This window comes from Mus caroli, chromosome 12 (genome assembly GCF_900094665.2).
Source record: "Mus caroli chromosome 12, CAROLI_EIJ_v1.1, whole genome shotgun sequence".
NCBI lineage: Eukaryota > Metazoa > Chordata > Mammalia > Rodentia > Muridae > Mus > Mus caroli.
Genome location: NC_034581.1, coordinates 67,171,724 through 67,185,898, shown reverse-complemented (window position 1 = coordinate 67,185,898; position 14,175 = coordinate 67,171,724). Strand labels below are relative to the sequence as shown.

The 14,175-nt window shown below is 42.0% G+C and overlaps 1 protein-coding gene across 1 annotated transcript in view; it reads right to left on the bottom strand.

Annotated features, from left to right (window-relative positions):
• Window positions 1–1,323: 1,323 nt before the first annotated feature.
• The window catches only part of Pcnx4 (pecanex 4), a 42,875-nt gene continuing 30,023 nt past the window's right edge, over window positions 1,324–14,175 (bottom strand). Inside the window, exons 8-11 of the mRNA XM_021178985.2 lie at window positions 13,871–13,974; window positions 9,159–10,171; window positions 8,103–8,289; window positions 1,324–2,585 (exon numbers count right to left, since the gene is read on the bottom strand). Coding sequence (XP_021034644.1) covers window positions 2,334–2,585; window positions 8,103–8,289; window positions 9,159–10,171; window positions 13,871–13,974 — 1,556 coding nt within the window. The 3' untranslated portion in view covers window positions 1,324–2,333. The remainder of the gene's footprint in view (window positions 2,586–8,102; window positions 8,290–9,158; window positions 10,172–13,870; window positions 13,975–14,175) is intronic.

Genomic DNA, 14,175 nt, shown 5'->3' with positions numbered 1-14,175 from the left:
GAGAGTAGGCATTAGGTACAGCTCTGAGAGTGACCAGTCCAGCAGGTCCAGTTATTCGAGGGTCTCGAGGGACCTTCTCCTAAGAACCAAATGTGGGGAGAGAGGGACAGAGACCAAGTGCAAGAACGACACAGAAGCAGTCTGAGTAGCATCAAGGTCTCTCTGTATTCAGCAAGGCTCAAGGCTTAAATGCACAATCAAAAGGGGAAGTATAGGTACTTCTCAGCAGGAGGGGTGGGGCAGTGGAAATTTTTCTTTTGGCATCTACACGGGGAAGCAGGAACTTGGTGGTATCAGGGTACATCTTGTGGTCAGGACATCTGGCGCTGACTTAAGGCTGGAACATTCTGTGGTTGTTCTTGGAGCGCTGCATTGGTGGCCTGGTTTTGACCCCCTTTTCTTCTCGGGGGGAGAGGCCCAACTCAGAGATCAGGACAATAGTGTTGTCTTAATAGCTCCCAACATCTCCCCCATTTTAATATTTTTATAAAGGCATATTGGATAATAAATTTGTAGCCACGTTTTTAACGACTGCCTAAACGTCTGTTTGCTCACCGGGTGATTCTCTAAAACCACGAAGGACACAAGGACAAGTCATCTATGAGGCTTGAATTAACGGTTCCAGTCTATTGGGTATAACCTGGGCTAGCCAAGGGATTTAGGAGTGAAGCAAGCTCTGTGGGTAGAGGTAGAGGTCTGATCCCCAGTGTTCAATGTTAGGGGCCATGTACAGGATTGGCTCATTAGGCCCACCCACAGATTTTTACCCAGAGTAACCCTGACCTGCTCCTGTGCCGTTTTTCCTGGGGGAAGGACCCTAAGGCACTCAACCTTCATGTAATCAGATGTGCCTCTCAGAGACTAACAGCTTCCAGACTAATCTCTGTGCAGTGCTTAGCCTTACAACTCTCAAGGGCGATGGCTTCAAGTTCTAATTTTTCGATGTGTCTAGCCTGGGATGACTTGTTTAGTTTCCAGTGTGGCAGAAATGTATATTACCATGTCAGAAGCATAGACTACGGCAATCTATAAATGATTTGTGGCATGAGACTGATGGACGAATTTAGGGGGAGGGGAATGATCTTACTTAAGCATTTTATGGAAATTGAGTCTCTCTCCCGGAGACAAGGGTGATGAAGCGGTATCCACGTCTGACTCTTCTCCAGTAACCTGCTTGTTATCGCCAACGTCCAGCCAATGGTAATGAACTGAAACAGATGTGCTTGAAAGAGATGAATCAATTTGAGATTTAACAAATCGGGTCAATTTCTGAAATGCCCAAGGACCGAAGGAAATCAATAATAGGAGTCCCAATGGGGGCCCTGGTGGTCCCACTGGGTAATTCAGTATTGTGTGTGGAGTCAGAACTATGGGATGTCTTCTGGTTCTGAGAACACTCATGGTGAATGAAGAGCCCTGTTTCATTTACATATAACAGAAATTTGTGGGAGAGAAATTTGGCTGGGATGGTCTCTCAGTTGGTAAAGTGCTTGCCATCTAGGCATGGTGACCTCAAGTTGTTCTCCAGCCCTCATGCAGAAAGCCAGGCATGGAGGTATGTGCTTCTTATTCCACTGCTGCGGAGGTGGACACAGCATGGGTCTCACTGGCTGCAGAGGTGGACACAGCATGGGTCTCACTGGTTGGCCAGTCTAGCCAACTCAGCAAGTCCAAGTCCCTGAGAGAGATACTGCCTGAGGTTGACCTCTGGCCTCCACAAGCCTGGGTAGGCACCTATACACATGGATATCCCTCTCTAAACACAAAGAACAAAATTTAGCTGGTGAGATTTTATTTCAAGTGTTTACGGTTTCCAAGCCAAGTATATGAAACATGGATACACTGAATGGAACTGCTCACATCATGTTAAATGCTAAAACAGTACATTCGAAAATACTAAAAATTAATTACATTTCAAATAAATATATGTACATGTTAACATTAAAAAGATTCATTATTATTTAAAACACTGATATGAACGTCTTTTAACTATGTAATTACATACCTGTTGACTTTTTAAAAGACAAACCACTTTTCAGACATTTAACAAAGCAGTAAAAAAAAAATCTAATCGTGTACAAATATCTCTAGCTACCAAAACCAATCAGAACTCATATAGCACAAATATTGGCCAACTACTTTTACCCACGTTAGACACAGAGGACCTGTTGTCTGAGTCATTTGAATGGCTGAGAAACAGCTTTGCAGACCCTTTGGTTTTCTCTCAGGCATTCTTGGGGCAATGAGAAAGTCTAGTGAAATTACAACACTCACACTCTTACTTTTCAGTTAGATCCTCCTCTGCTGTGCCTGCATTTGGATGTCAAAATGAACTAACACAGACGTATAGGGAGAGGTTTTGAAGAGAAAATTGGGTATCCCAAGGGAGGGTCAGCGGCTTGTACAGTGAGGTTCCTCAGCAGCAGTGGGTGAGCCTGGATGCTGTACCGCTCCTCATCATCGTTGGTGGCATAAAGCAGTTCCCACGAGAGGTTGGCCCACTGACCTCGAACAGCCTCAGCGTTCAGCTTCCCGATGTGCACCGACATCTCCTGAAGCATCAGCACCCTCGAGGTGTAAACGCCCTGCAAGTGTGAAAAGCATGGGAAAGATCACCAAGAAACAAAGCAAAAGTGCGCCCCGCACAGTAGAGATTGGTGTTTTTAGACGTACGTGAGTTGCTTAGCTTTAGAATCCAGAACTGCACTCTAAGTAAGTAAGAGAAGAAAAATTTCACGTAATTGCAAAACATCTCATTTACTTAGTTTTCTCTGACTCCAACCTGCCACTTTAGTTCCATGCCCCAGTGTAGGGGAATGCCAGGGTGGGAAGGAGGGAGTGAGTGGGTGGGTGGGGGAGCACCCTCATAGAGGCAGAGGGGAGACCCGGAAAGGGGATAACATTTGAAATGTAAATAAAGAAAATATCCAATAAAAGAAAAAAAATGATTAATCACCACGGTGAATAACTGTTCTGCTAAACTCCTTTTCAGAAAGTTTTAATGAGATGTAGTTCAATTTCTGCACAATTTGCTCATTTCAACTGTCAATTTATAACCAAATGGCTCTTAGAGATTCACAGAGTGTCCAATAACTACCGAGGTACATCTGAGCCAAGTCTTCATGGCTTCACACAGAAAGCTCTCAGCCGTCACTTTCCTAGCTCCTCAATCCGCCTCCCTTAGCAACCACCATGATGCTACCTGAGCAGATCCACCTGTTCAAAGTTCATGGCCCTTGTACTCGGTCCTTCCTTCCTTTCCATGGCCACAGCATACTATAATACATACCACAATAATATATGCCATATTCCATACCTATCATCTTTTGATGCACAGCTGGCCCACTTCTGCCTTTCAGCCATGATAAATACTACACTGTGAACATGTGTGCAAGTTTTTGTGTCAGTCTATACTTTTGTTCTTTTCCAGTATGAACATGAGTCGGGTAATAGTTCCGTGACTGACTACTTGAGAAATTACCAGAGTTATTTTGCCAGCGTCAGTATATCAGGGTTCTAATCTCCTCATAGACTTGTCAAGACTTAGCGACTTTTAATTTTAGACTGTAGTGCAATAAAATGTTGTAGCTTTTGTTTTTCTCATGGGTAGTGGTGGAGATCAAGGCCAGAGACTTGCACATGCTAGGCAAGCAATTTTACCAGTCAGCTCCATGTTTCAGCCCTAATTTTATTATGGTCATTAATGTTGCAGAGCATTGTGTGTATATGTGTGTGTATGTGTGTGTGTGTGTGCTACTGGTCACTGTGTATCTGTGGAGAAGTGAGTATATAGCTTTTGTCCATCTTCAATTGGATTCTGTTTTTATTAGAGTTTAAATTATATATATATATATATATATATATAATTTATATATGGATATATATATATAAGTAACATATATATATGTTATATATATATAACATATATATATTATATTATATATATATATATATATTAGTAACAAATCTTTTATGAGATATGTGCAGTTATTTTTCCCATTCTAGGTTGTTTTCACTTTTTGACAGTATGCTTTAACACACAAAGTTTATTTTTCAATACTGTTTTGTTTTGAGGTAGGACCTCACACAGCCCAGGATAGAGCTGTATTCTGTGGACCAGAGGATGACTGTGAAGTCTTGCTCCTCCTGGGGAATAGAATGTGTCCCGGCCCTTCTGTCTCCTCTTCATAAAGAATATCACTTCTATTATTTTATATGTGTAAGTATTTTATCTGCATGTGCCCCAAGGAGGGATTGGACCCCTGGAACTAAAGTTACAAAGAGTTGTGAGCTACCATATGGGGCTGGGAATTGAACCCCAATTTTTTTTAAAAGCAATAGTCTCTGAACCATTGAGCCATCCATCTTTCCAAACCACTTGTTTTTGAGATAGGATCTTATGTGGACTAAGATGTCCACAGATGTAAAGTCACTACAAAGTCCTCTGCAACCAAGAATGACTCTTGTTTCTTCTGCTGAGATTACAAATATGTGACATTTGAAAACAACTTTATTTTTGGTTGGATGTTTTTTGCTTTGGTTTGTTTTATAGCCCAGGTTGGCCTCAAACTTGTGGCAATCTTCTTCCCTCAGGATCCTAGGTCCTGGGGGAAGAAGCCACTAGACCAGTAACTAAAGGGTCTACTATGCATTTGTTTGTCTTTTCTTGCTGATACTGGGGATTCATCTTGGGGTCTTCTGTGTATTAGGCAAACATTCCACCACTGTGCCACTTCCCAGTACTGGTCACCTACTAATTTACTTTCTTTCTTTGGATGTTTACTTGCATGTATGTCTGTATACAGTGTCTGAGAAGGCCAGAAGAGGGTGTTGGATCTGGGATTAGAGTTCCAGATGATTGAGAAGAGACATGTGGGTGCCAGGAATGGAATCTTGGTCCTCTGGGAAAGTGGATAATGCTCTTAACTGCTGAGCTATTGCTACAGTCCTTAACCCTAATATGAAACCTGATGTAGTTTCATTTGTTTCTCATACTTTTGTTATCATGTCTAAGAACTTACTCATAAGTTCGAGGTCATGAAGATTACTCCTATGTTTTCTCCTAAAATTTACATGGTTTTAGCATTTAGTTCCTTGAAACAATATGGAGGTCAGTTACTTAATATGGTGTTAGCTGAGACCTTCAGTGGGGACAGCATCTTCCAATGAGAGGAATATCTGTCCTAAGCATGGCACCTGTGAAGATGGCTTCTACTGGGGTGGGTACTTGGCAGATGTCACAAGGACTATGAGATAACATCATCCTAGATTTATGTGGATCCTAACTAAGTCAATGTCTTGTGTTCTTTAAAAAGAAAGGAACAGGAGAGCTCTCTACAACACACAGAAGGTGGCCATGTGGAGATGGAGACCGACTTTACATCACCCCAGCCAAGAAATGCCAGGAGCCAGCAGAAGCAGGGGATCAAGGGAAGACTTCTTCTCCCAAGCCCTCACAGGGAGTGTGGCCTCCTGACACTGTGACTCAGACTCCCAGCTCCTGAACTGGGCAATAAATTTGTTCCTTAAAGTCCCACAGTTTGTGGGGATGAGTTTTTGTAGCAGCCATGGGAAAATGATATCCATAATCCGGTGCTTCTCTTAACTGGGGATACAATGGTCTCAGTACCATGAGATATGCCTGGCTTGTATTTTATTATTTAATTAAAAAATTGTCATTATGTGTGTGTACACAGATACATGTTCCATTGTACATATGGAGGTCAGAGGGCAACTTTAAGATGATTCTCTTTCACCATGTGGGTCCTGAAGATATCTGCCAAGCAATTTCAATGGCCCTATAATTTTGGTTTGATCATTTCTGGTAAGTAAAAAATATAAACTATTATATGTTGATCAACTTTTTATATTGTACAATTATCTCAAACAGTTTCAAAATGAATCCTTAAATTCTAAACATAAGATTCTGCCACCTGCAAGTAGCATTCCTTCTTCAGTTCTGATCCAGTTTTCCTTCACCTCACCACTCTGTTGCCATAGCTCAGCTGTCACAAGCGACACTTATGCCAAGCACAGCAGCACAGGCCTCCAGGCTTTGCAACCTGAGAGACTGAGACAGGTTGATCATGGGACTTAGGTATTTTTGAATCACACAACTAGCCTGGGCAGGATGGTGAGACCCTTGTAGAAAGGTGGAGAGAGAGGAGAGAAGAGGAGGGGGATAAAGGAGGAGAGAAGAGGAGGGGGATAAAGGAGGAGAGAAGAGGAGGGGGGTAAAGAAGAGAAAGATCTGTCGAGGTTTGTCTTCTCCCTGTTCTAGAAGCTGGAACTGCAGTCTGGGCTCACTGTGGCTAGGCTGTGGTAAGGGTTCCTTCTGGCTCGGAGAAGGCTGCCTTCTTCCTGTCTTTGTGAGGTATCCAATGCATACAGGGGGTCTAATGTGTCCTCATGTTGACAGAGCCGCTAATCCCATCACAGAGCTCAACATTTATGGTCTCATCAAATCCTCGTTACCTCCCAATACACTGAGGCAGGAATTGTCAGCACAGTACTACCATGGTAACTATATATTTTTAATTTCAAGTTTAACTGCTGAAAAAAATGTTTTTACTATGAGTTTTTTCCCGTTTTTATCTATTGAGATAATAATGGAGCTTTTGTTTCTTATTCTGCTGTTACTGTGTACTATAGTTTAAACCAATTTATATACTATTTTGACACAAAAGTTGTTTTTATAGGATGCTGGATCAGTTTGTTACTACTGTGTTGAGAATTTTGCATCCATGATGATGGAGTTCGTTCTCTGCCCAGCACTGCTTGCCCTGCCGGTCTCCTCTGTGTAATTCCTAGAAAGCACATTCACTTCTATACCAAGACCAAGGGTACCAACTGTCTACCTCGGTGTAGCCACAACACAGCTAATGAATCATTTCTTTTGGGGAATGCTTCAGAGCTCAGCTTTTCTTTGATTTTTATTTATTATTTTCTCTGATTTGCTCTGTCACAGGGAATATTTTGGCGGCAGTCTGGGTCAGGACATGTAACCCTCACATGATGCTCCCTGATAGACATTCCCACCTCAGGAGACAACACTTCATGGTGGGCACAGGGAACAGGGCCTTTTCAGCTCATCTCTTTCACTGTATAACCTCTATCAAGTGAATAGGCAACAGGATCAGGGCCCAGATTCCTGGTGGTAGCGTGTCTAAGATAAGGCCTCCCATGAGAAGGGCTGGCCAGAAGGGAGCCCACTTCCTGACTGGAATTTGGCTTGGCCTCAGCAGTCACAGCGGGGAAGAGAATAAGGAAACCGACATTCTAACCCCAGGGAAAACCATCCTTTAACTGGGGCAGAGGAGAAGGGAGAGCCCTGTGTCCTTGGTGGCACCACTCTAATGGAGTTAACTGTCTTGCTGAGAAAGGAGGCAACATGATGTGCTTCAAATAGAGGTTTCTTGCTGTTCTTTGATAACGCATTTAGTACATTAAAAAAAAAAAACAACAACTAATGTTTCTTTGTTTGCTATATGCCTTAGCATGGTAATTAAAATAAAATCTTTTCTGTTGGCAGATGATGCTGAACTTCTTTCATTCTGCTGTAATGCTACATAGACCTGAAACCCCAAATAGGCTCAAAATAGTCAATGCTTTATACCGTGTTTAATTAAAGATATTTTAAACGAATAAGAGTAAGTAGTAGGGTTTTTTTTTTTTTTTTTTTTTTAGGTCCTCAGTTTGAAGTCTCTCTGAATTCTCAAAGGTTAGATTTGATTCGCGTAAAGTATATATGTCAGCCAAAGAAGGAATTTACTACTTACAAATTAACTTCTCTTCTTGGAGTTAACAGTAAAGTAGTAATCCTTACACTTAAACTGGCAATAAAAATCTGAACACATGTTGTCAACTGTGCATGCACCCTCTAAGGTCAGCTGTTGTATAGAAAGTACATGCTCAATTGTCCCCATTCACCTGGCAGAAGGAAATGGACCCACTATTTCAAGTTATACTACCTGATAACAGAACCATGACCATGCCTTCCAACTGTCATTAACACATTATCCACAGCTAGAAAGTCACATCTTTTGATAATTCAAATATTTACACCTTCTAATCTTAAAGGTTTCTACATGGAAGTGCCTTACCATACTAGACTCATACCCCAGGCAGAACAAGCACGGCTTTTCTTCTAGAATTGCTCTCTTCCACTGCTCTTCAGACACTAAGCCAATGTACCAGTCCCTCTCGTACTCTCTGAGGCAGTTGGTCAGTTCTTTAAAGTCTTCTATTGGACCCAAACTTGCTTTATCAACCATTAGTTTCAGTGTATACCTAAAATATAGAAACCCAAATAATTTCAGAATATTTTTAAAAAAACTTAGAGATGAAAGCTATTTGTTCGATTTTTTGTTTGTTTGTTTGTTTGTTTGTTTTTTGGTTTTTTTAGTTTTTTGAGACAGGGTTTCTCTGTATAGCCCTGGCTGTCCTAGAACTCACTTTGTAGACCAGGCTGGTCTCGAACTCAGAAACCCACCTGCCTCTGCCTCCCGAGTGCTGGGATTAAAGGTGTGCGCCACCATGTCTGGCTTGTTCGATATTTTTAAGACTTGGAAGTGGAAGTAAGCCATGTAGAGGGATACAGTGGCACACACATGTGATAGAGGCGGAGGCAAGATGACCAGCTCATCCCTGGCTATCTACAATGAGCTCAAAGCCAGTCTGGGATCATGTCTCAACAGCCTGCCTCCCCTAAAATGAAATCATCCATTTCAGATTAAAAAAAAAAAAGAGGGAGCTGTAGCTCAGGGGCCAGTGTACTGGCCTCCCATCCCAACACAGTCCTGGGTTCCATACCCAGCACCTTATTAACGAGGTGGTGGTTGGTGGCTCATGCCTGTAACAGCAGCACTCTCAGGTGGAGGCAGGATATCAGGTTCTACCCTCAATACTGACAGAAACAACGAACACAACAAAACCCTAAACAAACAAAATGAGGGAAAAATGAAAGCAGCTGAAATGAAGAAATCCAGTGAATCTTACTAAAAGTCCTCCACACCAACAAAATAAAAAATGTAGAAGTTAATCTGTTTCCAATACAATCATAGACTAAGCTTTTTGAAAAAAAAAATCAGAAAAAAATCTCTAGTAATTAAAAAAAAAAAAAAAAGAATGACAACTTGTATATAATCAAAATGAGTTACCTGAATGCTTTCCGAACTAGGTGGAACAGCTCTGGTTTTTCTGAGAGCCAATCCAAGGTGCCAGCCCAGGGTAAGCCACCATTGTAGACTCTTACTAGCTGACCAGGGCTAGGCACTCCATTGTCTATTCCAAATAAACCAATATAACAAGCCATCACTGTATGGACATACAAGTCTTTTAAAGCTTTATCCTTTGCAATTTCCTCTAGAACACGTGACTTCTCTTCCGAGTGAAAGCATTCTAATTGCCTTAAAACAAATTGGTACCAGTCTTCTGGAAACAAGGCACTCATCTCTAGGATCTTGGAACGGGGTGTGGAGTTAGACCTCCATTCCTCAGGTAAACTTAGCAAGCGAGACTGGGAACAACTAAACTCCACGAGAGGAATATATGCCACATCTTCTCGCTGTCCCTTGTCAACAGCAGGGAGTCCCAACATAACCGTCCTGTAAAGATCATTTTTGGGACCTGTGCCTGCAGAATGGTCATCTGGATTCTGAGAATCTACGGACCCTGGAATAGGTAACTTTGTACAAGTTAGATCTTTGGACTGAAGTTTTTCTTTTCTGTTTTTGATAGCTGGTTCATCATCAAAAATACTACCATCAGACCAGTCTGAATTTGCACTTTCAGAGTCCTCCAGGGACTCGGGGCGTGGTGAGCTGTTCGCAGCTGGTGGCAGTACTGGTGAGGCTTCTCCCATATTTTCAGTTTTATTCTCCTGCATGCTGGGCCTTTTAGAGCAGTGCTGAATAAGCACCCACACAAGTACCTTAATAAGGTCATCTTTAAATTCCTTCAGGTTGTCAGGAGAATCAATTATGCCAGTCAGCACATTCCTGGCATCAGAATACAGTTTCACAGGCAAAACTGTACATGGCGTCAAGACATTCTCCAGGTGCTCATTGAGGGAGCACACTTGTGGGTGTTCTCGCTGAAAAGCACTTTCAAACACTTCATCAACTCTCTGGGCTTCAGCAGTGTGGCAGGATGTTTCCTGCAGTTCTAACCCCTAAAGAGGAAAGAGAAACACTTGGGTTCACAGCCATCTCTTACCCAGGGAACAGAAACCAGTCTCACGAGCGCTGTGGAATCTCATCACACAGATACAGAACAAGACAACACAAACTCTAAGTCAAGGGCAGCTGCCACTTAGGCCTCACATCAGCTAACACATCTGATGTTGGATAAAGAGAGTAAAAGGATGGCTAATACAAGTTTAAAGGAAATCATAGAAAATCCCACCAGTTGGTTAAGACTTACTGTGCCATACGTTCATAAGATGATCTACTGTTAATGATGAATCACACATTAAAAACTCTTAAGTCAGACTTGTGTGGGAGGAGGGGTATCAAAATCAGAACTGTTAAGTGTGTTGCAGTATTTCTGTATCCTTTTCATTCTACTTTATATGAGACCAAGAGAATTATTCGAGTATATGGAAGTATCATAATTTATTAAATCATATTCCTACATTTATTTGATTACTGTCTGTCTCGACTAACTGCAACGTAAGTTTCATAAAGCACCATCTTTGGTCATGACTATATTCCCATGTCTAAGCCAGATGAGATGCACAGGTAGGTGTTGAGTGACTGAGTATGCTCCTGTATCAGTTTTAGACACATGCTGATACGGTTCCACAGGCAAACCGTGGCATCAGGACATTCCCTAGGTGCTCATTAAGGGAACTTGTCCCCAGTCTAGCTCTGCTGACAATTTCACTAGTAGTGAAGTAGTTCACTCTTCACTATCAGAGTTTGTAACTTACTTACATATAGCACAAAACCACTAGTGCCTTCCTGATCCACTTTAAGTGACTGCTCCACCACATGCCACACACACCCTCCACAGATCTCCTGTCTCCTCTGAGGTTCCTCTTATTTTACAGGAAAGATGACATCTAGAAGCTGAGTGAGGACAGAGTGCTCAACCCCCTGTGGGCATCTACGTACAACCACTTCTTTCATAGCTTAGAGGGCATCAGCAAGAGAGACCAAAAGACTTCACGAGCCCGAGGCTAAGCAGGGCTGCTGCAACTGTCTTCTGGCTCTGATGGAGCTGCTACGCTCAGGAAGCCACAGAGGCTGAGGTCGCCTACACAAGCAGCCAGCATCCTAGTGTGCACAGGAGAGGGGAAGCCTCCCTCATGATGCCCCATTCCTAGCGTGGGAGCTTTTGGTAACTGATGGCTGCCTGGGAGGGAGAAACAGCTTTCTTTAAGGATGTGGCCCACATAATTTGTCAAGGCTCCAGCAGACGGCCCTGCATGCATGCACACTGAGCACACAGGAAGCACTGATGGGACTCAGAGCTATAACAAAACCAAGATGTGCTTTTGGTTGGAGATCTTGATGGGGATGGGGTAGAGCCTGGAAGGAGATAGAGGGTAAAGTGGGTGTGGTTTGACCTAACTACATTGTCTACATCATGACATTACTCAGAGTTACAAAAAAAAATTAGTAAATATGTTTATGAAGATTGAAATTTTAAACTTCAAAGTAATACAAATGTTAGCAAGTCCTAAGTTAGCTTGGTCAAAATAAATAGATCAATTAATAAAGGTTACCTATAAATAGTGTGAAAAACATGAGAGACCATTAAAAGAATTCATGTCACTGGTTAATAGTAAACTGTATGATTTTAAAATGTAGTAGAATTAAAAAAAAATACTCATGGCCGCCTGCATGTTCCTTCTCAGATTATCTGAGCAAGCTTTGGGTGAGTTATGAGTCATGGTACCTCACAGCACACCAACGGAGGAGCAACCCTTAGTTTCTGATTTGGAAGGTCCAAAGTGAAACTCAGGCATTGCCATTTGCAGTTAGTCCAAGCAGACGGAGGACTGAATTTTGAGAGTCACGGTTGTAAAGGGACAGCATGTTGGTCACTAGCACTTCCATGCAGTCTCCGTGAAGATGAAGGATGTATCTATTTACTATGCACTTGGGACATTTTACTAAAGGTCCACTCTGTGTTGAGCACTAACGGGCCTTAGGTCACATTCTTGGATAAAAGCAGAGCTACATTCCCTGTGACATTACATTAGTGAAGGACACACACAAAAAGCAATCATCTATTCAGTTTGTAGAAGGTGTAAAGTGTCAGCAAGGCAAGGGCTGCTGGGATGGGAGTGGCTGTAGCTTTAAACAATGGCTATAATGCCTGGAAAGAAAACGCTTGAAGGTGATAATCCACAGGGTTGACTATCTGAAGGGAGAGGAAACAGCCAGTGGGCTAGAACAGGGGTTAAAGTAGGGGTTAAAGTTCAAGAAGTAGCAGTAAGCCTTGGCTCTAAATGAAAGAAATCCGCTACAGTAGTAGGTCTCAACCTTCCCAATGTTGCACCCCTTTAACACAGTTCCTCATGTTGTGGTGACCCCCAGGCATAAAACTATTTTCATTGCTACTTCATAAATGTCATTTTGTTACTGCTATGAACTGAAATGTAAATATATGATATATAGGATATCTTTCATGGGATCCATGCGAAAGGGTTCAATTCTCCAAATGGGTCACAACCCACAGATTAAAAACCATCACATTATAGGGTTTTCATTAGGTAAGTGACATGACCTAACCTCATTTTCAAGATCATTTTGCTTAGTAATAAATTAAGAGGCTACTAAAATGATCTGGATAAAGGATGAAGATGAATGGGGGTCAGAGGTGATGGAACAGACACAGTTACTGGACTAAGGGGTCTACAACGACTTTTGATCCAAGCAACCAGAATGACAGTTGTCTCTGACGACTGCTAGACTCTGGGACTCTGATGTGAAGAGGTCATGGTAAAGACAACTCACGAAACCAGAGTATCTTGTCAGTGCTGCTGCCTGGCTAAGTGGCACAGGTCTGAGAATAAACACTGGGTTACTAGCAAGGTGAGAGTCACTGAAGACCTCAACAAGTGCAGGCTTGGGAACAGAGTCAAACACCTAAGACCGGTAAAGCAGAATGGAAAGAATTTAGAATAAACAACTCTAACAGGGCATTCTGCCCTTAAAAGAAAGAAGAATGGTGCAGTATGGAGGCTAGTGGTGTGGGAAAATGATTTTAGTAAACCGAAATATTTATGTGACGCATGGGAATTTAAGAAACTACTGACTCACTTTTTTTTTTTTCTTTTTTTTGGTTTTTTGAGACAGGGTTTCTCTGTGTAGCCCTGGCTGTCCTGGAACTCACTTTGTAGACCAGGCTGGCCTTGAACTCAGAAATCCGCCTGCCTTCTGACTCACAATTAGACACAGATGAGATGAACAAGACTAGGAGATATGGCCAGAGAGATGCACAACAGTTAAGAGCACGGGCTGCTTCCAGAGGACCCTGGTTTGATTCTCAGCACCCACATGGTGGTTCACAACCATCTGTAACCCAGTTCTAGGGGATCTGACGCCCTCTTCTGGCCTCCATAAGTATCAGGCATGTAATCACATATACAGGCAAAGCACCCATGTGTGCAATAAAACAATGATAGTAATATTAATAGATTTTAGAAAGACCAGAAAAATGCTGTTCCCATGCTCTAGTATCTAGTCAGCTCTAGTCAGCTATCAACAGGTGCTTACTGAAATATACCTTTAAAAATCATCATGGATTTTCATCAGCTAAGATCCACTTCTCCCAAGCTAAGTTACTGATGTGTACATAACAGGTAAAACTTGACATATGCTCTATAAAAACTGCTGGAGGAGTTTCAAGTGGTACTGACCTTAACATTAATGCAGCAATAAGTATAGCCACACTCTAGAATCATTATCCATATTAAACGATCCTCAAAACGGCCCAAGTAATGAGAGCCAGGTAGGAGGAGACCTAAAAGAAATTTGAAACAGGAGAGAGGGAGAAAAAGAAAGAAAGAAAGAAAAGAAGTAATTTTTGGGTTTGTTGTGTGAATATTTAAAATTAAACATCTATAACCAAATTCAACTACTTTGCCCATCATTAGGTCAAACAAAGAAATGAGTACTCACTGCATATCATGAGGTATTAAGCCAAGCTCTTTACGAACATTTG